The 26799-nt window shown below is 41.9% G+C and overlaps 1 protein-coding gene across 1 annotated transcript in view; it reads right to left on the bottom strand.

The window, feature by feature from the left end:
• DGKI (diacylglycerol kinase iota) overlaps positions 1-26799 on the bottom strand; it is a 415071-nt gene that overhangs the window by 241151 nt on the left and 147121 nt on the right. Inside the window, exon 3 of the mRNA XM_026511631.4 lies at positions 17945-18040. Coding sequence (XP_026367416.3) covers positions 17945-18040 — 96 coding nt within the window. The remainder of the gene's footprint in view (positions 1-17944; positions 18041-26799) is intronic.

A 26799-nucleotide genomic window follows, 5' to 3' on the forward strand; every position in this document is an offset into this window, starting at 1 on the left:
CAAGTAAAGTAATTTCAGTGTTCCTACTAGTTCTTACTAATCAGTTTTCTGATTTTGTTAGTATCCAAAGGAAACCCATTAGCTTGTAAATTGTGTGTCTGTGTGTAACATCTGTGAAAAGTTAGACAATATAGGATATAACATGGACCATATCCTATCACACCAGGATCAACATTTATTTGTATAACAACAACACCATGATATGCTCTACTTCCAGTCCGTGGGCATAATTCCACTAGCAGACTAACAGTGATCATAAGAGAAAACATTCTAAGTTCTGACTCTGCCCTCTGTTTCCCCATGCAGCAGACACCCTGGCGCTCAAAGCAGGAACATCTCCTCACCCAGCTTCAGCTCCTGTCAAGCACAGAAGTAAACGTATCACAGCCTTAGATCACGAGCTGGGGCTGGGACAGAAGGCTCCAAGGCCAGCAGTGGTAGAAAGAATGTAATTGTTCCTGACAAAGAGTTTAAGATCTAATGCCCTCCCACCCACCCACCACCTCGGGTCATAAGTCCCTGATCCATACGTACCCAAGAAAGCTCTATTTTCTTCCTCTGGGCCAGAGATGTGATTTTCCCTAACTAGCAATGAATATCTGGTGGTAGTTAATAGGGTTTGATAGAAAGAAGAAAGAGAGGATGGAGGGAGGGGGGAAGGGAAGCAAGACCCAACTGCACAGGCCTATGATTTATAAAAAGGCTGGGGCTGCTTCATGCCCAAGGCAAATGAATTGTTTCCCCTGATAGTCTGGACTTTGACCCCCAAGAAGCATGTACCACAAGGGTGGCTGTGCCCCTTCCCAATAAGACATATGCCAAACCTTATTTCTCCCTGAAGTTGGAGCAGATTATCTTGCCTGCTGACTTTCTCTCTCCTGCTGTATAATTAAGGATATAGCCCCTACCCTCACCCCCACACACATCCACAATTTTAACCACCAGAGATCAGAAGTAGAGAAGTAGGAGGAAATACTCAAGAATCTTCAGAGCCGGCATGGCAACACTTTCTTGGTCTCCCTGCCTCAGGAGAACTTAAAGACCAGAGCCTGCTGCTGGCCAAACACAGTTTGGGCTTGCAGCATCTCTCCCCAGATGGAGTTCCCAGGCTTGGGCTCACAGACTTAATGCAAGGAATCACTGCTTCCATTAGCTCCATCTCTGCAATGAGGCCACAGTGATAAAAGGATGAATGGCGAGGGAAGGTTTCCTCTGGGTGGGAACCCGGTCATACTGGGAGCAGGGAAGGAGGCAGAGAAGGCAGTCTGGGGAAGGAACCTGATGGAGCACAGAGCCAGAAAAAGATGGGGGGAGGATGGGGGAATGGGCATCAAGTTCTGGCCTAGCTGTCTTCTTCCTAGTGATTGCTTAGCCCCTTGGCTGATCCCAGATCCAAAGAATCATCCCAGGCAATAGAAACTAAGGAAGGGTTGGGAATCAGGCAAGGGGAAAGAGCAAGGAAGGCAAGGATTGTATCCTCCTTTTTTGCTCCCACAGAGCTCAGTCTAGTGGGCACGCCGGTGGGAGGGGGAACAAGGAGAGGCAATAGGGCACAGGTAAGGCCATCCTTTTTTGTTCTCCAAGGGTGGGAGAACAGATGCTCAGTAAGGAGGAGAGGAGGAAAGCTCCTAAGCCTTTGGAGTGTCAGGAATTCAGTGTCCTTTCAGTGGGGATTGCCTCTATGGGCAACGTGAACAAGAACAGTCGCTGTATAATCCAAGGTAAATGAAAACAAGAGTTCTTTGATTTATTTAAAAACCTAATTAGAAGAAATGACAAGCATACTTGGCAAGTTCTGCTTCTCTGGGGAGCCTGGGTTGCAATCTGTAAATTGGTATTAGGAAAAATGAAGAATGACATTATCTGGAAGTTCCATTAATGTGATTTCAGGGCCAAGCACAGCCTCCGTTGCCACGCACGTTGGCTCCTCTTTTCCTCAAACAGAACACAGGACACTTCGGACAAACCAGGAGGGCAGCTAGCTGAAGTCCTCGTGCACCCCTATTGTGGTTCCTCGTTACATCAGTAAGTCTCTCTATGACAACAGGATGTCAAAATCCTGGACTGAGGAGCAGAAACACCACCCATCTGGAGGAGAGTGTGGCTCAAGGGTCATCTCAAAGCTGCCTCACAGGGTCTGCTGCAGGGAGACCTCCCTCGGTGGTAAAGGGGCCAGCTCTCAGCCTGAGGACAGTTGGCCCACGTTGGAAGGTCACGACCTTCATTTGCCAAGGTCCTATGTGTTTGTACCCGTGTCCTCTGGACAGACAAGGGCTCGGTGAGGGCTAAACCCCTCTGAGATAGCTCCTCACCATAGACACCCTAGATTCTAAATGCCTGTTGTACCTCAGAGTATCTGAAAGTAAAAGGAGCAGGAACAACAGGTTGGGCGGACGACTCAGGTAAATGAGTGCCCCAAATCTCCTCACGGTACTCAAACACATACCAGTACACCTAAACCTGTGCGTGCTTGTCCTCTGGAGCCACGGTGGTGTGAGGTGCCTGACATAAATGAGTTTTCCATGTGGCTGAAACAATCTGTTAGCCATTGACTTGTCCAAAGCATATTTATAAACATTGAGCCAACAAATACTTTTAGCCATCACTGTGAAGATGAGGCGATGTTAAGTGCAGTGCAGGAATTAAAGAAGAAAGAGCTTCTGTCCTTCCTAGGAAAAGCCGGCAAGCCACTTGGGAAGACAAGAAGGACTTGGGGGCGGGGGGAGGGGGAAGGTCATTGACAGAGAAGGCCACACACGGCTAAATGCTAAATGAACAGCTCAGACAATGAAAGCCATCGTTCAGAGGAATTAAGACCTCAGAGGCTGAGTCAGTAAGAAGGACCTAACAGAAAAGCAAATTCTTGAATTGGGCCTTAAAAGATGTATTTATTTCAGAAATTGAGGACACTTCAGCAGAGAGCAATCCAAAATCTCATTATGTAGCAGACACTGATATCTCCGAAGGCTGACTTTGGCATATACAGCGGGGTACGGAGTCCCTGGACTCACAGGTGGCCACCGGCATGAGTTCTTGGGCGCAGGGTTGCGACTTGGATCATGGAGACTTCTATGTGTGTGCCCGGCTGGAGGATCAGGTGGGCTAGGGCGTGCATAGAGGTGAGGACTGGGAACAATGGCTGTGTTAAGAAGCCACAGGAGCTGGGTCATGAGGGGCTGCAAGACAAATGACAAAGCAGAACTAGTCCCAAGAGGTCCCAGGATTAAAAACTATAGAGGTACAGGGGCACCTGGGTGGCTCAGTTGACTGAGCATCTGACTCAGGTTGTGAACTCAGGGTCATGAGATCGAGCCCCACATCAGGCTCTGTGCTCAGTGGGGAGTCTGCCTCTCTCTCTCTCTCTCTGCCCCCTTCTCTCTCTCTCCCTCTGCTCCTTCCCCACGCATGTTCTTTCTCTAAAATAAATAAATAAATCTTTTTAAAAAATTGTAGAGTTACAAAAAGGAGATTCCTCTGTGTCTTTCCTAAAAGCCAACACCAAGTACGCTGCCGGACACATACCAAGAGCCTAGTAGATATTCTGGAAGGAAGGGAGGGAGGAAAGAAGGATTTGCAGAGAAGGGTTTTCTCCCTTTCAAACCCCCAACCCAGCCCCAATCTGGAGAACTGGTGGCTTTGGGATCATGAGACAAAACCTCCAGTAGGACAGAGGCATTCTCACAGTAGGTAACCCCAAAAGAGAAAATGAGGTACCTTACAGGGACAGAAGACCTCTACACACAGAAGGAAAACAGGGTAGAGGCTTCATGGTGATTACAGCTGTGCTACTTTTGTGTCACAAATGAGACAACTTCTAGGGAGCCTTGGGGACACTGGATGGGAAGGCTACTGCGCAGAAGACTGAGGTCTTACGTAAGTGGGTGGAGTTAAGAACAAAAAGTCTATGTTACTGCTGCTGGTGTTATGTTACCTGTATCTACAGGCTGGTTAAATTGGAATCTGTACTTGGATAATGGTTGTGGGGGTGGGGAGGAAACATGCTGGACAAAATTGGGGCCAGCAAGTAGGCCAGTCCTCCCAAATAGAAGTCCTGCTTAGGTGATGCTGACTGGGCCAGAAAGGTGAATCTAAGACTGCTCGAGTCCTTAAATCTAGGCTGAGAAATACAAATTTTAATCTAATCAGCAATGGAACACTGACAGAGTTGTTGAAACGAATGTGGCCAAAAATAATCATTTAATCTGGTGGCATGTTGTGGCACTAGCTGAAAGCAGAAGGAAGAAAAAGGAGATGAGATAAAGTAATTTATTAATTCAGTCAATCAGTGAATACCAAGTACCTAGTAGGTGCCAAGCACTGGGGATAGAGCAGTGAACAAAACATTACCAAAACTTTTTTTTTTTTAATCTCATGGAGATTACTTTATCCTAGGAGAGAGAGACAATAAACATGATATATAAATATAATATATAATATGTTGATAGATAGAAGTGATAAAGAGGAAAATTAAAAAGAGAACAAGGAATGGGAGAAATACCAAGAGTAGAGGGGATAGAAATGGGCCAGGAAAGTCTCAATGAGAAGATAGGTTTTGAGAACACCAGCAGGAAGTGTAGGAGTTTGCCTTGCAGATATCTAAAGGGAAAGCGTTCTGGGCAAAGAGACCAACAGCAAGTGAGAAGCCCAGGGCGTGAGGGCCTTGGGAGGTCTAAAGAGGCCCCGAGGGGCCCATGTTGTTGGAGTAAACGAGGTAGAGATGAAGCCACACAACAATGGCAGGTCTTGCAAATCATGGTGTAGACGCACTCTTTTTCTCAACGAGAATAAGTAACCAGAGGCCACAGTGATAACTCACGTACTAAGCAATTAGAGCCTAAGCTGGAGTGACAAAAATAGAATAGGAGAGAAGGCAGAGACGCACGAGAATTTAAGTGATAAAGCAGAGCCCTCTGCAGTCACATGCAGGCCTCCCTGAAGCGTCACACACATGGCTCCTACTTGGGCCGTATGTCTTCCGGTAGCGTCACTGATGGCCAAGGACGGCCTTGCTCTACCCCTCAGCCAGCGTGCTGCTGTGTGTACCGGTTGACTACACATACTAGCAGTCTGTGTTACTGCTGCTAGTGGTTCTTTTTCGGCATACTGTGTTACGGTTGCGATGGCCTCTAAAGTCTCGCCATAAAACTCACTTCATATGCTTGTCAAACAGCCTGTTCTGTTGTGTTCTGAAGAACTTGTTATCTGAAGCAATGTGTAGGCGAAGCATTTACATTTCTAGAGACACCCTCCCCGAGTAACGCAGATATGCCGATGAATCTGGAGGGTCAGCAGGGTCCACCCGCACTAAGGGGCCCAAGTGTTGATTGCACAGCTTCCTTGGAGACACGTAAAGAAGGAAAGTGCCTTCTCATGACTGTTCCGACACAAATAAAAGTTTTGTATTTCCTCAACAGCCAATGTTTATTTTTCATTTGAAGAGAAAGAAAACCTAAATCTTGGAGCAGAAAACTAAGGGAAAGGGACAGACTTGGCGAGCTGAAGGTGAGAACTAAAACATCTTATGAAAACCTTTCCTCCTCCTGTAAAGCAGGCAATCGGGGCTCACCAGAGAAACAATTTGGTGAGACCTAAATTGCTAGAAATCGTGTTAATTCAAAGCTAAAGTTGATGGTTGGTTATAAAGAGTGATACCTTGTCATATTTTGAACATCATATTAAGGTTGGTAACTTTTCATGCAGGGGGCGAGGGGGAGATACTTGCCTAGATCTTAATACACTTACAATCAAATTTGTACCAAGTTCTTCTAAGAGTGGTTCAAAAGTGGCTTATGCTAGTGAATTGGAGGCATTTTTCTCTAATGAAAAAAAAGTGTAGGTGCTGACAGGTTGCAGTAGGAAATTACACGAACGTCTTAGGAGGAGTCCACATCTTGGAGCTCAACTGAGCTTAACAAGCACTCACCACTCCTTTTATATCATATGCAAAACGCAGGTGCAGTTCTAGAGATATGAAGTTGCAGTTGTCACTTACAGAAAGTGTAGTGAGCGGCCTGATAAATCTGCCCCAGTCTGATGGAAAGATACAGACACAGCGCTGCTCTGAGAGACTGCTGGGCTAGGGGGATGCATAGGGTGTGCATTCATTGATGGGCACGAGACTGCTAGGCTGCTTACACATTCATCCTGCCACCGCCTTCATGGTCCTGATGCATTAAAAAAGGATTTCAGCCTAATGAGCTAAAAGAAATCTTCAAAAATCCATAATTCTATTTCCTGCTCTTGTTGTCATTTTACCCAAGGATACTACATATTTCCATAACTATTATTATTGACTTCCTCTGGACTTCATTGCTTTCATCTCTTGCATCTACTTTTCTCCTTTTTTTAAGATTTTATTTATTTATTTGACAGAGAGAGACAGCGAGAGAGGGAACACAAGCAAGGGAGTGTGAGAGGGAGAAGCACGCTTCCCGCGGAGCAGGGAGCCCAATGTGGGGTTCGATCCCAGGACCCTGGGATCATGACCAAGCTGAAGGCAGATGCGTAACGGCTAAGCCACCCAGGCGCCCCCTACTTTTTTTTTTTTTTTTGCTTCTGCCTGCTTGTCCTGTCTCTTATTTTTTTTTCCCATTCATTTCCTCTATGCTTCTCAGCTTAGGTGCCCGCAAGTCCTAGCTTACACGACCAAAGCCAGTCAATGTCTTTAACTTTATTGTATGCTATCTTCCTATTTTTGGTTCTTTCTAGATGATTTTGTGGCTGCTGCCTGTTGAATTTTTAGACTCTTTTCAAGCGATCTCAGGTCAAAGTTGCCATGCATCTTACAGATTAACTGAAGTGTTACTAGATGTGCAAAAAATGTATGGAAATGGGGTTATAAGTACACAGACACTAATAAGTCGGTATTTACACAACGAGAACCGTACATACCCAGAGAGATGTACATTCATGGATTTTAAGCAGATAGATATGAGAATGGGCTAGACATACTGCAGAAGTCATAATAAAAATTAACAGGAAATGGTGTGTCTATGTTGTCAGTCCTTGCTGGTGTGATAGCACCATATACATTCCCTAACCTGCAACATGAATCCTCATATGTCCTCATTATCAGTTTCTATTATGAAAATAGAGCATTTTTTTGTTTTTTAGTTCACAGCTTGAGATTTCTAAACAATAATTTAGATACGTTTGCTTTAATATATACCTGCTTAAGAAGCCATATCGAGCTGTGGTAAATAAGCTATTTTCCATTGCCATTTCCTACATCCCAAGCTCTTGGTGACATAATTAAGAGAAACTCTTCTAGCCAATCTAGCCCAGGGAGACCACCATTTCAGCCACGGTTCACCCAACACTATATTCCCAATTGGTGATGTGGTTTTCACTCACATACACACACACCTACCCACCCATACCATTTTTCAGTGAGGACATCACTACCACAGATAGTATTTACCAGTATGGCTGGTAGTAAGATATACACATTTTGTGCACCATAAACACAGCTCACTTCAGCCATGCAAGGCAGTACTCCACCCATCTTACAACTGAGGAGCTGAGACCCTATGAGACGGAGCAACTTGCCCAAGATAGATTAGCTAGGAGTGAAACCCAGGTCTTCCTGTCTCAAAGCCACCTTTCTATTACAACTTACTACTTCCCTGTCATTTTCCTTACTAGTGAAGGATTAGGGGAACAAGACTGATGAAAATAAACATATTTGGCAATGCTTCCGATGATCCGTTCTCATGAGAGCCCCATGGGGATGGACTACAGACCATCATACTGTGACCACCCGTGCCAAGAATTTTAAACACCAGTCTCAATATTCCATGAGAATCAAATAAGATGGGTTGCCATAGGCATGACACCAACTAAACAGGGCTTAAAACCCCACAAGAGCCTACCAAACAGTGAGTGGTGAATCTCTCTGCTGAAGACCCTGAAAAAGAAGGCAGGAATTCAAACATCCTGGATGCTAAGTATGATGATACTTAAATGTCAGGGTTTGACCTGGTGACAGGTGTCCATGTGAGTATGTGTGTCTCTCTCAACAATCCCATCACTGAACTCATTCATTCCATGAAAAATGGCAGGATAACTACTCACTGCCGTCACCGTTCTCAGCGCTGAGGATCCAGGACAGTACAACACAGGCCAGTCCCTGAGCTACATGGGACTTATATATTCTAGGGTGGAGATGCGGGCAAGTAGGCGAGTGATTTTTTTTTTTTAATAATAGAAAATGATCCATGCTATAGAAGATCAAGAGAATGGAGAAGGGCCACAGAGTTGAGGGATGGCTGGTGGTTTCACTTCATGAGATCCATCCTCTCTTTCACTTAGTGAGAGAGATGTGCTGAATACAAGGCCCTCCCTCCAAGGTTTGTACTCCGGCGTGGCCTTTTGGGGATCAGTTTCTGACAACCCACTGCAGCCACTTCCATGGATGAAGGAATGACTGCAGTGGATGATTTTCACCATGTGTTTGTGACTTCCCATGCTGTTAACTGCTGTATATGCATCATCTCATTTAAGTTTCACAGCAGTGGTAAGAAGCAGGTATTGTCCACATTTTTAAAGATGGGAAACCGAGGTTACAAGAGGTTAACATGATGACCAACATCACACAACTAGAAAATCCCAGAGCCTGGCTTCAAAGCCAGGTCACTGTCTGATGCCAAAGCCCACAGTCCTCCTCAAATGAAGGCATCAGAGCAGGCTTTTCCACCTCCACGTGTTCTTATGGCACTGCCCTCTGAAATCTCTAACTGCCTGGTCTACGAGGCGAGGACCAAAAAGAACAAGATCCTAACAGTCGGAGACAATGTCCACTTAGGAGTTGATAGTAGTTCTGGGGAACAGCCGATGCAAATAATGCTTCAGCCAAGACAGGGGCCTCTGAGCAACCAGAACATTGGTTAAATTCTATTCTCTGGGTCTCTGCACTGAGGAACAGTGGAAAAAGGGAAAGCATTTCTATGTACCTGGGCACTGCTGAGGTGAGATGCAAACCCTATGTTCAATCAGATGCAAATTATTTTTATTATGTAACAGGGCTCTGCCAGTATTAAATGACAACAACACTGCTCCACACAAACATATACCCACATACAAACACACGTACACAGGCTCCATCTAAAATTATCATTGCAGAAGAGATGACAATTATTCTCAGAGGCTCAAACTCTAAGAATAAAATACATGGCGCGTGCACGCACACACACGTTCACTTGGCTTAATGAAAGTTTAGTATAAAGGCAAAATACCTGCAGAAAGATAAAGAAAAGGCATGAAACTCTGGGTGGTGATTAAGCTTCTCTGACGTTCCTTTACCTTTAAGTGGGAGGAAACTGCCTCAATGATCAGCCCAAAGGGTTATTGTTACTAACATTGACAAGTCCTAGGAAAATGGCATTATATGAGCATTTCTCGGTTTTCCACTGAATACTGAGATTCCGCAAGATGCCAATAGGTGTTCTGTGGGAAAAATAATGGATTCAACAATCATCCCTTCCCCCGAGGAAAAGTGTAGGAAATCCTGCACACCTTAGGTCTTTCTTAGAGCTTCAGAATACACATTTGTATATCAAAGGTGTTCAGTGGTTTCTAAACTTATTTGGTCATAAGCCTGATTTAATGAACAATACCCCATATTGTTTTTATAGGAGTTTAGCACTCTCCAGGACATGATTAAGTTTTAAAAAAAAAAGTGGACTGTACAAAAAGCCGATGATACTTTTGATTCAGGGTCACCTAGGAGTAGAGAACCCTAAAGTTCCCTGGGCTCTATCACCCATCACTGTCTCTGCTGCAAGAAGTGGTCAGGATCAGTGTGATACTCCCCTCAAGTGTATGGACAGCACTCTATGCCAGATAACGACACTAATAACAACGATAGTTGTAATAGTAACAATGGCTAACATTTACTGAGGGCCTGCCACATGCCAGACACAGTTCCAACGGTGCACTTGGATGATCTCATGCAAATGCCCAACCATCTGGCCAGACACATATGGAGTACCATCACTTGCAGCCACGGGAACACCCCACTCCCTTCCTCCACTCACATCCACTGACTAAGGGGTCAGGAGCAGAGAATCTGTCTATGCAAATGCTTTTTCAAAACTATTTTTGTTGATGGCTCTGCTCTCCCTGAGTCATCCTGATTCATTAGCTCCTCAATATCCTAATGGTGGGAGAGACCTCTGGCAGAGAGCAGCTTTGGCAGCTCCGTGGAGATGGCGTCTTCAAGACTGGCACCCAAACAACAGAAAGCTGGCTTAGCCTCCTGGGCTTTACTGACAGCCCACACCCCACTCAGCCAAGCTGCCATCTGGGGGTACAGCCCATCAATCTGCCATGCTGGACAACTGGCATACGAGGGACCCGCAAGCAGGGAAGGCCTGATGCATTCTGAGGCTCAAGTCCAATGTTGGTGCTCTGTGGTATACACCTGCCAGACCCGAATGCACAGATGGGCAGAAAGGCCCCAGCAATGTGCGCTGGACCCTGCTTTGCCTGTTCACCCACAGCACAGACATGTACACGAAGCAGCATTTGCACAGGCCGCTGTCCAGCGTAACCATATTCCAGAGATGAAATAAACAGTGTGTGGCCAGGTTCTGTATCTCTTTTTTATTTCTTTTAAGCAACAAACAGCTGAAAGTGTTCTTCAAATAGAGCAGGGAGCTACTGCACTTGTACTCTTACCAGTTTCTTCCAAGGATCCAGTGAAGTGGCCAGCCTCCCTGTGAGTGGATGCTGTGATATAGCAATGAGGCTTCTGGTCTACCAATAAGGAGACACAGTCTAGGAGATGTTTTCCGGAAAGGGTTACTTCGATTTGCCACACTCAGTGGGTCCCACCCATGACCTCGGGAAGCTATAGGTATTACACACAGCAGCAAAACAACAGGTAAAAGTTTGTCTCGGTGTTGGGGTTAGCAGAAGAATCCCAAACATAATGTCTTGTTGAGAGCAAAGTCCAACCAAACTACTCATTAGCTCATTTAGCTCGATGACATTGAAATGTAAGTAGAGACAGGAGAAAACAGGAAAGGACATTAATGTTTGTCCACTAATCTAATCCCCCTACCAATTCTGAGAGGCAGATACAGTCACCACCATTTTACAGAAGGACCTGGGGCTCAGAGAAGCTGGGCAGAGCCAGGATTTTGATCCAGATCTATTTGTCTCTACATCTGCGTGGTTCCTCACTCTCCACACCCCCCACCCCCACATCACATGAACTCCCTAATGTGATTCATTCATTTACTCAAGAAAACTGTATTTGTTAAGCTTCCAGCAATACTGGAAGGCACCTTAGAATGAAGGTCAGGTGGGGGTGGCCATTTTTGCCAGACCTTACCCACAAGGAAAAGATTAAAGCAAAACATTTGAACAAAACAGTAACAAAAGGAAAACAGTACCCATTAGCCTACCCACAAACACAAGGTGACATAAGCCCATTTAAAAATAGAAAAGATATCTGGTAACAGCACTCTGAAGTCTGACAGCTCCTTTTTTCTCTCACCCAACCTACACGTTCTCACTCACCTAACGTCTAACTACTCTTCCCCGCAGTTCTCAGCTGCGGGCGCCTCTTTGCCTGTCTGCTCACTTATCCAGAAAGCCACAAATGTCTCAATGAAATCTTCAGTCAAGGCTGTTTGCAATAGACCTCTGGGTGTATGTCCATCTGTGAGCCTTGTGGAGGTATCTATGTGGCCAAATTAGTCACCTAACAGGACAGCTACCACATTTGTTTCCCGGGGCTGCTCTAACCAAGTCCCACAAAGTGGGGAGCTTAAAACAACGGAAATGTATGATCTCACAGTTCTGGTGAGAACTGAAATCAAGGTATCCGTGGGGTTGATATCCTTCTGAGGACTCGGAGGAACATCTGTCCCATGCCTCTCTCCCAGTTTCTGGTGACAGACAGCCTGCAGTCCTTGGTGTTCCTTGGGCTACAGCTCCCTCACTCCTGTCTCTGCCTCCTTCCCCGTGTATCTCTGTGCGTCCTCCTCTTCTTAGAAGTCCATTTCTCATACTGGAGCAGGCATCTTAACTAACCATCTCTGCAACAGCCCTATTTCCAAATAATGTCACAATCTGAGGTACAGGGGATTAGGACCTCAGCATCTTTTGGGGGTAAACAATTTAACCCATAACAGCCACTGTATGCCAGTCCCCTTCATTGGGTCCTGATGCTCTTTATGAAGTGGAACGGGGGCCTTCTGCACCTATGTATGACAGCAGAGAGTTGTCTGTAGAGTTATTTTGTTTTTAACATGTTCACCTCCTGTGCCACCCCACAGAGATTCTGATGTGGTAGATCCAGGCTGGGGTCAACCATGTTAAAAAATAAAATTAAAATTAAAAAGTGTGTTTAAGTTCACAATTCTCATCCAGCAAAAGGAACCAGTGAGGCTGATCTTAATGATAATACTTTAAATCAGGAAATGGAGGCAAAATAGGTGAAATTTGTCCGAAGTTCACTCTACACGGATGGAGCGGCAGGTTTTCAAACCCAGGTCAGTCTCACAAAATCCATTTCCTTCCCACTTCCCACGTTGCCTCTCTCTGTCTACTCCTGTAGAGCCAGGTTGTGGACCGTGACTATGGTTGCCGTGTGCATCAACATATCAATGTAGATAAGTGTCATTTCAGTGTAAAAATAGGTGTGCACTAGTATATGCTCTATTGATTATTAATGGAGGTGTGAATTTCTTTAGAAGCCAGTATCTGCCTCGACATCTTTGTATATACTGTCAACAAAGCATGAGAAGGGTTTCTACAGAACGCACCTACCGAACTGGGATACTGTCAGTTCCAATTAACGATCACTCCCAACACTCTCTGCAGTTTCTGGGACCAGTACCCGGCCCATAAACTCTTAACAGAATAAATGAATAAAGAAATGTCCACCTCAATAAATAGCACCAAACGAGAGTGGTCCTAGTTGGGATTTTATTTCAGTTTCTCCTCCCCACCCCCACGAGTGTGTCGGGAAACAGTGATCCTTCTGCTCCAATTTCATTACTGCTACATCCCTTTCTCCTCTCTAGACCAGAAAAAGAAACAGTTACTAATTTGGGGACTGTCGCTGATTTAGGAACAACTTTAATCCCATTAAATTTCTGCGCACAGACATTCTACAGTATTAAATGTTGCCACTAGAGAAATGCAGAAGATGAAGGATTTTAAAGGTCATCTGGTTCGGCCTCAAGGCTTTGGAGCAAACTCTCCTACAAATGTCTTTGTGTCCTATGATGTCACTGCCTTGCTTTCAATATCCTCCAATACCAGCCCCCAAATATCAGTCCATAAGCAGCAGGAAGTCCTGGATTTGCAGGACAGCTTTGGTTTTAAAGAGACCATTGCAATGCCCCTATAAGTTAGGGTCACTGTCTCAGAGTCCCTGGTTCAGTTCTGGTTTATACTTAATGTTACAGCGCCCTTATTGCCAGCAGCTCCTTTCACCCTCAAAACTGTCTTGCTTTAGATGATTTATTATATGGCCATGTTTCCTAAGCACACAGGCATTTACAACATGCACTCCAGGTTTCAGTTCGGAAGACATGGACACACACAGCCTCCCTCTGTCCTTTTTTCCATTCTTACCCAGCACATGCCCTCTGCTGTGCTCCTGCATGTCTGATGATCGCCCCCTCCTTTGTTCAACGCTTGTTCCTGCCTCTGAGTTTGCTAATGTTCCTCTCCCTTCCTGAATGTTCTCCTGCCCCACTCCACTTACGTACATCTTACCCACCTTTCAAACTGTGCTGAAGCCCCACTGCCACGAAGCCGAAGCCGCCTCTGTCTACCTCAACCCACACTGATTCCTCCCTTCTCTGAACTTCTACAGATGACATTTGCTTTGCTAAAATAAGATAAGGAGGGAAAGGCACATGTTTGGTAATGGACTCACTCCCCCTCTGAATGCTCTGCCTGCACATTGTTTAGAAGCCGGCAGGTAGTACCTGGAATGGTAATTTGGTCCTTATCTCAACAGGTTGGCTATCTTCAAAGGTGTTTCATTAAAAGAAAGAATACAATGCATAATCCATTTGCATATGCTTTCTTCTTACGAAACGGTTGTTCAGCTAAGAAAGCTGCAAATAGAACATTTAAACTGGAAGCTCTTTTAGGGATTAAATTGCCTAACCTCTTACCCAAAGCAGATGTGCACCCCCACACACACACAGCATCCTTGAAAGATGGCCATCCAACTTGGTAAACACATCATTTGAGCCTCTCTTTACAGAAACCGTGATCCTTTGCTGGACAGCTCTGGTTGTTAAAGTTCTTCCTTATAATAGAGTATTTCTCAAAGTTAAGTCTGTGGACCATCTGCACCATAGTTATTTGAGGTGCTTGCTAAAATCACAGATTCCCAAGTCCAACTCTGGCATATTGAATCAGCATTTGGAGCAAGGAGAGAAATGGTAATCTACATTGTTAACAGGTTTTCCAGGTGATGTTTATGATACATGTAAGATTTGCTGCTAGAGTCAGTGGATTCTATACCTAGAATTTAGCTCTACCTTCCTAACTACGGAGAGCAAGACCATTTCCTCTTCCTCAAGACAGGTCTTTCAACACTGGAAGAGGTCAGTTCTCTGCCTTCCCTCATTAATACTCCTTTGCAATCCAGGTTATTTCACTTGTCCTCCTACTACAAAGTTCCCTACCCTGAACCAAGTTGAGCACACTCTTCCCGGTTTTTTCCTTCTTGCCAATGTCCCCCTCCCCCCACCAAATATGATGCCCAAATGAGAGAGACCGAACTAGGTTTGTAATGCTTTCATTACATACTGATAATTTTCTGAAGTACAGTTGACCCTTGGACGATGTGGGGGTTAGGGTCACCGACCCCCTGTGCAGTCAAAAATCCACATATAACTTCTGACTCCCCAAAACCTAACTACTATAGCCTGCTATTGACTGGAAGCCTTACTGACAACATAAACTGTCGATTAACATATATTTTGTATGCTATATACTATATGCTTATAATACAGTAAGCTGTAGAAAATATTTTTAAAAATCATAAGAGAAAATAATCTACTGTATTTACAGTACTATGCTGTATTTATCACAAATATTTCACATATAAGTGGACTTGCATGGTTCAAAACCCATGTTGTTCAAGGGTCAACCATATATCAATTTACACTCCTACCAGCTGACAATGAGAATACCCATTTAGGCTTAAACTAACCAGCAGGTATTATCATTTGGTAAATCTTTGCTAAATTAATGGGCACATGACGTTGACTCCTCATAGTTGTTTTATTTTGGGTGCCTTTTAAAAATATTTATATATAAATTGGCCATTAGTAGTTCTTTTGTGAATTGTCTGCTTCTCTCTTTTCTGTTTTTTTTTTTTTTATTTTTAATTCATTGTGTCAGTTGCAGTGGCAAGTAAATTCTTTCAATGCGTTATCTCATGAAACGCTCCAAGCACTGCCCCCACTCTATAGGTGAAGAAACTGAGCCTGCAGGAGCCTATCATGAGGAAACACAGATCTTCTGCTTCCTCACTGATTCATTCCTTCTTTCATCAACCTTTTTTTGGAGGAGAGCTCTTCATCTTCCAGACGCTTGTAAAGTGAGTTAACAGAGCCAAGTATTGGAGATGAAATTTGGAGAAAGACTCAGAAGAGCACCAGGAATATTCACAACTCTGTTGTCTCCTACTTATACTTACAATTTCCCTTGTTCTTTGTTCTTTTTCCTGGTGTAGAGATAGTAATGACCAAATTACAATCAGTTGGTGGATAGTGATGCTATTTAGAAGAATGTATGTATCTGTATATATATTTGCCAAGAGAGGGAATACATGGCTGACCCTAAAAGACTACCAGAAAAGGATCAAAGGGAGTAATTTTGAAATGATGCAGAACTCCATAACAGTAGCTGCAGAAATCGTTCAAAAGCATATATGCAAGTAAAATTGGCTTTCATTTTTTCCATTTTATATTATCTGATATCCCAAGACCAGTGTTTATGCAATTAACTGAGATCCCAATGTTAATTCATTATTTATAGCATTTCAGTCCAAACAGCTGAGCATCTCTTGGTTTTGGTTAATTTAATCAAATTTTATGCAATTATACTTTAATTAAAAATACATATGCATAAAGTTGAAATCCTGATATTTAAATCAATTGAATTTACAAGATTAAGAGAAATGCAAACAACCAAGTACAGATCTGAGTTGGAAGCAAAATTTAAAATAATTTCATCCTACTCTCTTTCTCTAAGAAGGCAGGCAGCGCCCAAAGGACAGGAGTTCTCAATACCACACAGTGAGAGTGCTAACAGTGAGATTCAAATTGAGACCCTGTACAGCTGGGCCTTTCACTGATCTCTATTCCTAACTACACTCAAACAAACCCTAGTCCTCTAAAGTCTTACGAAGGTTTCCAAACCAAACCTATAAACCAGTCGTCAGAACAGCTAATGCAATTTTTAAAGTTTGTTCCTCCAGCTTTGCAATTCCAGCCAGACTGATAAAAGTCCTTGAGGGCTATATTCTTCTAAAAGCTTTAGCGGAAACTCAATTTCTTCCTTATTAGTCATTGATAGAAACATATTCATTTGTAATTCCAAAGCCCTGCATTTTGCCCCAACTCTTTCTTTCATGTAATAAACAAACATAATGAAAATGGAAAAAAATGTATTAGATGCCATTTACAAGGCCCATTTCCCCAACTACGAAGGAACTCATTTTTTCTTTCTTCTTTACTGTTCTAGACTTCCCATTACTCTCATTTCAAACCAATAATTTTGAATTACACAAAAATTTGAAGTTCACTTTCTCAACAATAAAATTTTAGTTCCTCACAACTTAATGCCTGGCAACCATCCTCTTTCCACAGAACATAAAGACAACCTTGACATTTAAACTGATGGTTCTAAATAAGGATACAAAGCAAATTTTAAAATGCGTGGGCTATTCCAATGTATCTGTTAATTGTCCAGTTTCTAGAATTTTATCCTCCACACTTGATCTGAATTGCAGGCACACCTTGGAGATATCATGGGTTCAGCTCCAGACCACTGCAATATAGTATCACAATAAAACGAGTCAAATGAATTTTTTTGCTTCCCAATGCATCGGAAAGTTATTATTTACACTACTCTGTAGTCTACTACATGGGCAATGCCATTTTGTCTAAAAAAAAAGTACAGACGTTAATTAAAAAATACTTCATTGCTACAAATGTTAACCATTACCTCCACGTTCTGCCAGTCATAATCACCGATCACAGATGACCATAACAAATAATAATGAAAGGGTTTGAAATACCGTGAGAATTACCAAAATGTGGCATGGACACAAAGTCAGCAAATACTGTTGGAAAACAAGGGCACTGATGCAGGGTTGCCGCAAACCTTTAATTTGTGAAAACAAAAACAAAAACAAAAACAAAAACAAAAACAAAGACGCAGTGTCTGCAAAGTCCCCAGTAAAGTGAGGCACAACCAAAGGCCCTATGCCTGTATTCGGGGGCTGACCCCCACCACCAGACAGGTGTTTCACCTGCCCCGTTTTCACGTGCCAGAAACGCCCTCTGCCATACACACTCGTCTCTCTACAAGCCAGTTGCCGCCTCCCACAGATACACTTCCTCCACACACAGCCCGCTCCCCACAGAGACACCCCCTCCAGAAGCAAACACTCACGCACCTTCATCCTTTCCCTACCCCCAACACACAAATCAAAACCAACCCTGGGAATCATCAGAAAGTAGCACATTCTACCAAAGTTTAACCTGCAGAGCCAAGCCCTGAGGCCCTTAAAACCGACCGAAAGCCACGTTAACTGTCAACTGTCTCACAAGGGACAGGCTCTTTCAAACCTCTCCTTGGAGACTCAGGCACGGTGGCCTCCATGCTGCTGGAAGAGTCAGCCTCGCGGCCTTCCCCAGGGAAGGTGAGACCCCGGAGGTCCGAGGAGCACACTCACTGCAAATCTGACTTGGCAGTTCTCCTCTCCCAGGTAACACAGGTCTCCTGAGACGTTGGTCTCCAGCCACAGGTGCTCTCCGTTCACGGCATTCTCCTGGAAGGAAAAGACCCACCTGACTTCAGTTTTCTTTTCAGGCATAAAGGGGAGAGAGATCAAATTTAGATTTTTGGATGCAAGAATGTAAGTGCATCCGCAGAGTTTAAATGCTTCTCATTTTACCCCTGAAAATATGGCTGGTGTTGGTCCTATCAAAATTCTAGAAATAGAACAGGTGTTTGGAAAAACTTTGTCTAAGCCATCACTAAAACAGACATTAGGCCTATAAAAGCTTTATCCATAGCTGTGGTAATCTGTGGAACACATATTAAACAAATAAAGAAAAATCCCTCGAATTGTTCAATGGAAGGCCAAATTTATCCAGGCCCAGCACAGCAGATTGCATGACAATTGAGACCAAAATCCTATTAAAAGTTGCTTTTACTTAGCAAATTAGCTAAGAAGAAGGATAGTGGTATTAAAGTATTTTAGAGACTGTTTGAAGACATATTTGTCTTCAATACCCATATAATGGGTAAATTATATTCTAAGGCAGAGGCTTCTTAAGACTTACTCTAAGTCACTGTGTACTCAAAGCATAATAAATTGCTACTAATTCACACTTTTCCTACTTCAGTAGGGCTTTCACCCATGTAACTCTGAATTTCTCAAATCGAATGATTTCCCCGCTTCTACAAATAGTCACATCTGATGGCAAACAGAGGTGCTATGATGGGTGACATGAGTATAACAATCAGATGTTCAGGAATGCCTAATATTTTGTTGGGGTGGGTGCGGGGGTGTAATTCTTCTTAAACAGGATAACGAATAGGATTCCACATTCCTTCTTCTGGCACACTACCTTAGAAACCTGAGGGATTTATATATTAATTGTGTACTTTGCTCATTTGCTTGAAAAGGACTCTGAGCTATTAAGGAAAACACTGGACTGGGTTAACCACCAAGAGATGAAGTTTACTGATCTTAAACTTGCTCTCATTTTTATCTGGTTCATCTGTGGGACACATCATCACTTTTCCATGGGGGATGTTATAGACTGAACTGTGACTCCCCCCAGATTCATATGTTGAAGCCCTACTCCTCAGTATTTGAGGATGAAGCCTTTGAGAAATAATTAGGTCATGAGGGTGGAGCCCTCATGATTGGGATTAGTGCCCTAATAAGAAGAGACACAAGAGGGATCTTTCTCTCTCTCCATACATACACTGAGGAAAGATCACATGAAGACAGAGTGAGAAGGCAGCCATCTACAAGAAGGAAGTGGGTTCTTACCAGGAACCGAATCTACCAGTGCCTTGATCATGGACTTCCCAGTCTCTAGAACTGTGAGAAATAAATTCCTGTTGTTTAAGCCACCCAGTCTATGGTATTTTGTTAAATGACTTCAATAAGGAACTTTATAAAATAACCAGTAATTTAGAACTCCATCTTATATGAGTCACCTTTATAATAACTGACTCCAGAAATGTCCATATGACTGCCCTCTGAATTCCAAAGCTCAACATGAAATAGCAGAAACATATACCAAAGAGAAGCTGAAAAAAAATACAAAGTGTCATCTATTTCTTAAAATAAATATATTTCTTCAGGTTCCAGTACAATACCTTTCCTCTCAGAGCCTAAGGCTCGAATGATTTTCAGACAAGAATAACTAAGGGTTATAGATACTTCACAATCTGAGAAAGGTGACACCAACTCTTAGAAGAGTGAGAGTGAGGGGCAGGAGAAATTTCATGAGTTCAGTAGATATTGAGGGATCAGGAACAATGCACAAGGAGACTCTAAGGTGGGGATATGCCATGCATGTCTCCGAGTGCCTCGCAACCACTCCGAAAAAGAAACAAACACTAATGAGAATCATCACCCTCCATGTCAAAGGGTGACTGACCATCTTTTCACCAAAACTGTTTCTTCTCTATTGGTCATTTTTCCCTGTAGAAAGTCATGTTGATTTGCTTTTTATGGGAGTCAATGGGAAAATGAGGTTCACCTCATAGTCAATTGTGCAGAAAAACAACAGAAGCAAGAGAAGAACAGCTATAGGTTTAGACCCTAAAAATTTTCAGGTAGGAATGGATGAGGACAGCACATGTTTTTATTTATTTATCTTATACAGACATACATATAAATGTGAATACATATATACATGAATGGCCTGTCTTTGCTAGCTATTCTAAAGAAATTGATCCCCACAATCTAAAACAGTCTAGTACTGGGAACTTGATATGCAACTTTAGGTTATAGCCATTTATAGAAAATCTTTCTTCATTCTGTTGTTCTTTAATTCATTCAATAAACATTTATTCCACACCACCAGTGCCAGGCACTGGGTTAGTGTGGTAACCTGTGGCATAAAATCTACCAGAGAACATGAAAACTAAACACCTAAGTACAACATCAAATATTAGGGAAACCAAAAGGGCAAAGATCCTGCCAACAGTTTTAGAAAGTGAAGAATAAAATGTTGCAATGGGTCAAACCGTCAAAAACCCCTGATAGTAAATACCAAACTGATAAACCTTGGCTCAGATTCATGCATAACCGGGCTGCTAGGATTCGCTAACCTCATTCTTGAGTGGAGATCTGATTAGAAAGACTGTCTTTTGTAAGGGAGGAGGAGAAAAAAGACAACAAGTTTCCTGTCACAGTGGTTCTGACCCACTGGTTTGCAAATTTGACTGCTCATTACAATGAACTGGTGAGTTTTTAAGAATACCTGCGCACCATCCCTAGAGAGTCTATGCTAACTAACATGAGGTGAAACCTGGACATCATGAGTTTTCAAAGTTCTGAAGGGACTAATGTGCAGAGAGTCTGAGACCCCATAACCCAGCAGAGCCTGCCCTACCTCCTCAAGTTAATAGATAATAGATTCTAGAACTTGTCTATGACTGATCTATTAAATTTGATACTTTTCTGTTCTTGTACAGTCACCAGAGAAGAAGGTAAAAGAGGAAGAGAGATGAGGAGGCATAAGGTAGCCCAGAGAGATTTTAAGGAAAGAGACGGGAAACCACAGATACATAGTGAGAAGGCTCAAAGTTAACTAGATAGATCCGAGGGATAAGAGAAAAGTCTTCAATGCACAAGCCTTTAAAGAAGCAACAGAATAAATTAAAATGTTTATACACTTACTAGTAATCTTACTTTAGGAATGTACCCTAAGGAAATAATCCTAATGGAAGAAAAAACTATTTACATCAAGAAGTTTATTTCTACCTTGTATAATCAAAAATTGGAAACAGCACAAATGCCCAGTGGAGAAGAATGTTTGGTAGAATAATACATGAAATGGAGTATTATAAAGTCATAAAGAAGTACAATTATGAAGATTGGCCATATGGAAAACTGTGTGATGTAAAGTAAAATAAAAATAAAATTTAAAATTACCTGTATATTATGATCACAACTCTGAATATAAATAAGAGCTGAAAAAAAATTGTATTTGTAGTTTGATTACTGGATCCACACATTCCTGTTAGTTATTTCAACTTGTTGTTCTCCTTTCCTGGAAAAGTTCAAGAATGAGTTTTCTTTATTTGCTGCCTCTACTTCCTTTCAGCTCCATTATTTCTTGAACCCAACTGCATCACGCTTTCTTCCTCTCATTCCAATGTAACTACTTTTGTCGAGATCATCAGTGACTTTATATGGCTAAATCCAATAGCCAATTCTCAGTCTTTATCTTAATCAACAGTTTTTGACACAGGTGATCATTCCCTTCTATTAGGGACACATGCTTCCTGGAAACACTATACTCCTTTTGTTTCTGTTGCACCACAATGGCCACTCCATCATAATCTTCTTTCCTGACCCTTTCCTATAATCCCAAACTCTAAACATCAGAGTGTTCCACAGCTCAGTCTCAGATCTTTACTCTTCTCTATCCACATCCAATCCTTAGGTTATTGCATGTAGTTCTCGTGGCGTTAGATTTCGTCAATTAATTGTTGCCTCCCAAATTATTCATACGGTACAAACCTCCTCTTTGAACTTCGAACTCGTAGAAAAAAGAACTGCCCTCTCAATATCTCCACTTGAAACTAATAAGCATCTCAAAATTTTAGTCTCAAAACTCAGTTTGTGATATACTCCTTAAATCTGCTCTTACTCCAATCTTTTCTCTAAATTTTCGGCAAATGGTATCTACATTCTTATAGCTGCAAATATTTGCTAAAAACTTTGGGGTCATTCTAGATCTCTCTTTCCTACTCCTACCCATCCGCTAATGTTACTGACTCCAGTTTCAAAATAGGCATGAAACTCAACTACCTACCACTTCAACTGTCACCACCTGATCCTCCATAATCTTTAGCTTGGAATGTCCCAATAGCCCCTAAGTGATGTCCCTGCTTCAGTCTTGCCTCCTCACAGAGCAATGAAAGTAATTGCTTTAAAATGTAAATCTGACCAAGCTACTGATCTGCTCAAAACTCTTCAAAGGCTATCCATGAACTTGGAAGAGTGAGAAATTTTTACTCTCTAGTCCCTGGGTGCCTCCCTTAATTCCTGTCTCTGCAATCTCATTTCCTGTCCTGATTACCACATCTTCTATCATATTGTCTGAGTCATTGACTTGCAGTCACACTGGTCTCCTTGCTATTTCTCAAGCAGGCTAAAGAGGCTCTCACACCAGGTCCTTTGCATTGGCTGCTCCCTTGACCAAAAATTGCTTACACAAAATACCTACATTATACCTCATCTATCTATCTATCTATCTATCTATCTATCTATCTATCTATCTATCTACCTATTTTTGTTTTTAGGTATCTGTTCAAATGTCCCTACATCAAAGGCTATTCACTGCATATGCTGTTTAATAGATCCAAATTGTTTACTCCTCTCCATTCCGACTCTACGTGGTTAATTTCTATTCACTTTCTGGTCATCAGATCAAGTGTTACTCCCTCCAAGAAGCCATCACTAACCCCGAAGTCTAAGTCAAGTTATTTTGTTAGTTCCTCTCATAAAACCATGTTCCCTTCTCATAATTTATCTCCATTGGTAATTATCCATTCATTGGCATGATTATTTGATTAATGTTTCCTCATATATGAGATTCTAAGCTCCACAAGAACATCGAATGTCCAGAAATTCACTTAGTGCCTGGAAAATGGTAGATGACAAATAAATTTTGAGAAGATGAAAGACTAAGAATCATGAATAAATGAATGAATGCACATTTTTGTTATATGCAACTCCAAGGGGTAGAAAGGGATAATTATTTTTATCTGTCCATTAGTCTAGAGTCATAAACTGTGAGAAGTAAACATGGATGCCTAATTAGAAACATGACAGTCTTCTAAAACCACAAACAGAAGAAAAGCCTTTTTAAAAAAGTCATGCAAAAAAATGATGAAGCATACCTTTCCCTAGACTACGTTTTTCCCATGCTTCATCCTTTTCTTGCACATCTGTCTTGTCTGATACCTAACAAAGTACATTTATAGTAACCTTACCCAAAGAGAAATCTGGACTTTGCCCTCAACTCTAGGAAGGTCATCTCTCTAAGTGCTTGGAATGTCCTGCCTGATAAGAGTATATGTTTACCTTGGGGCCTTGAGCCATGGCACATAGTCTAAGAGATCTATGATTTATGGTAGGGCTTAGAGCCATATATCAGCTCAACCTCCAGAGGGGCTAGAGATTAAGGTCAGCCATGCAGGAATCAACCACTTCTACGTGACCAAGCCACAACTAATACTCTATAGACACCAAGGTTCAGATCAATTGGCAATATGCCATACGTACTGTCAGACATGGTTGCTAGGAGAGGTTAGCACTGTCCACAAATCCATTGGGAGAGGATAACTGAAAGCTCCACCTATGAAACTCTCCTGGACTCTGTACCGTGTACCTCCTCCCTTGGCAGATTTGAATCTGTATCCTTTCACTGTAATACGCCATAAATGTGACGATAACAGCTTTCAGTAAATTCTGTGAGTCCTTCTAGTGACTCATCAAACATTTTGAGTATGGTCTTGGGGATTCCCAAACCTTCAATTGATGTCAGAAGTGAAGGTGGTCTTGGGGACTCCTGAACTCTGCATAAAGGTATCCAGCTGGGGTTACATTCACAAAAGAATAGAACAGACAAATGAACCATTGCGGTTTTCTTCTTACATTTTTGATTCATCCTTCTCTAGCTCAATATTAATAAATATGAGATAGACTTTCCACCCACTAGCTGTATGACCTTGGGCCTCTCTAACTTCCCTAAACCTCAGTTTACTCACCACTAAATTATAATAATAACTGTACTTCACTCACAAGATCATAGTGATATTTAAATGCAAGAACGCATAATGTTCAATGCCTTGTACATAATTAGAAGTTAATAGGTGTTCACGATAGTTTCTATTATTATTATTATTGTAATTACTTTTGTGAAACTGAATAAAGGACGCCTCATTTAAAATGGAGTCAGGAGATCAGATGGGGGAGCTGTCACCCTCTACCACTCATCATGAATTGCAGATCCCCAGCAGGAAGAGACTTACCTTGAATTCCCAACAGGAAGAAGCCTATTTTACTACTCCAACAGGAAGAAATAATTTCTCCTTGCCCAGCTACAAGCTCAGCCAATAAGAAAATACAACTCAGCCAAGAGAAATCATCACCTCCCTGAACTCTCAATTTCCTCCAATGGACTTCCATTCAAAGCAGCCCCTCCCACCCTCCTCCTTTTCTCTATAAAGTAATGTTTCTCTCCTTTAATCTCCAGACTCACCTATGGTTTGCCATGGCTTGCGTGTCCCAAATTGTAATTTCTCAGCTAAACCCACTTTTCTGGTAAAATAACTGGCAGTTTTAATTTTAAGGTGGACACGCTCCAGTTTTCCTTCCCTTCTACCCATAGATGTTGGTATTATCCAAGTCTCTTTCCTTGGTCTTTGTAGCCAAGAATACTAGCCATTCACCAAAATTATTTTTTTCTTCTTCCTGGACATACAGCTACACCTTATTACCTAGCTTCCCTTTCAATTAGGTATGGCCGTGTGACCAAGATCTAACCAATGGAACATAAGCATGAGTGACATGGACTGTTTTCACACTCCCATTGAAACCTCCCACATGTTTTCCTAAATGCTCTTTTCCCACACTGGATACTTGAAAAGTCAACCTTCGGGATGATTTCAAAAGCCATCTGGTTAAGATGTAAGAGCAACTGTTTGGGGCATTGAAATACTATATGAAATAGGACCTACCTCCCACCCAACCTACCTGGAAAAGTCCTGGTCTGATACATGAGGGAGAAAGAAATATGCTACACTTCCATGGTGATTATATGTTTGAGTATTTTATTTATTGCAGCCTAGTCTACACCAACTAACACAGGCCTTATATTTTTATCTGGATTTCCTTTCATTATCTACATCTACCCCCAAGTTACTTATCATATACTGAAGAACATGTCTAACCTGAGTCCTGGTTTCTTCCACTCTGAACTCTAATTCTGACATTCCCTCTGAAATTTTACAATACTGAAAAATTAATTCCCTCAGAACATAACTATGATTTTGCCTCTGTCTTGCTCAGGATGCTTAAATGATGCCTATTATTTATAAAATGAAATCCAAATTTAATCTCACATACTAGACCTTCCAGTAACGACAACAATTTGTCTATCCTTAACCTTCCTTGTATTCACCTTTGTACGTTTTCTTCCTTCATCACTCTTCTCTAAATATAACGTCCTTCTTCTGTGCCATGTTTTTTGTTTATTCCATTCTCCCTACCCAGGAACCTCTTTCTCTCCTCTACACATCCACCTTGAAATACCATCTCAAATAATATACAACTCAGGGTATTCATCTGTGCCAGACAGAAAAAATAGTTCTCCCGTATCTAAATGAAGATAACATTTCTTCTGTATCTGTGAGTACTGAGACAAGTCTCTATAGATATACATATGTTTACATAGATTGATCTGTATAAAGACAGATCTAGCTACCTAAGAGTAGAGATCCATCCAGGTATAGATTTATAGATACAGATACGATCCCTTGCTCTCAAGTTCTACTGAAGTCTTAGTAATGGTTATAGGTAAAAAGATATGTATGTGTATTGGTGGGGAGGGGTTTATAGACTTTGAATAACACAAAGTACACTGACACTAGAAGCAAATAATCTACACAAAAGGAAGATACTTGCTTGTAAAAATGTTTTGAAACAGTAAAGATGTTATAAAGATATATCTCATGTAAATGTCCTTACAAATTCAGAAAGGAAAACGAACTCTGAACTGTCTCTCCCTGAAAATCTTCATGATAATAAGTAGAATTTGTCTAGGATGTTTTAACTCTGTGCTATCCAAGAAGCATATGGATATTGAGAACCTAAAATGTGGTTAACACTAATTGAGATGTCCTGTCAATGTAAAATTAACAGCAGACTGAATACTCAGTGTGAAAAAAAGAAAGCAAACCACATCACTGATAGTTTTTATATGGGTTACACTTGTTTTTCCATATGGTAATATTTTTCATATATTTGGTTGAACAAAATATGGTACTAAAATTAAAATTACCAATTTATTTTTACCTTTTTTAATGTGGCCACTAGAAAATTTAGAATTATTTTATGGCTCACATATATTCCTACTGGGCAGTGTTAGCTTAGATAATGACCTGCTTTGAGGCAGAAGTTTAGTCCCAGACACTTCTCAATGACCTGTGAAACTGTGGGATTCTATGAGCTCCCCCAGCAGCTAGTGTGACTCAATTTAAAATTCTTACAATTTGGGGAACTAAAGGACTATGAGGGTGCATGAAATCATGCTAGATCTGTCCCAT

Source organism: Ursus arctos, unplaced genomic scaffold (genome assembly GCF_023065955.2).
Source record: "Ursus arctos isolate Adak ecotype North America unplaced genomic scaffold, UrsArc2.0 scaffold_3, whole genome shotgun sequence".
NCBI classification, from domain to species: domain Eukaryota; kingdom Metazoa; phylum Chordata; class Mammalia; order Carnivora; family Ursidae; genus Ursus; species Ursus arctos.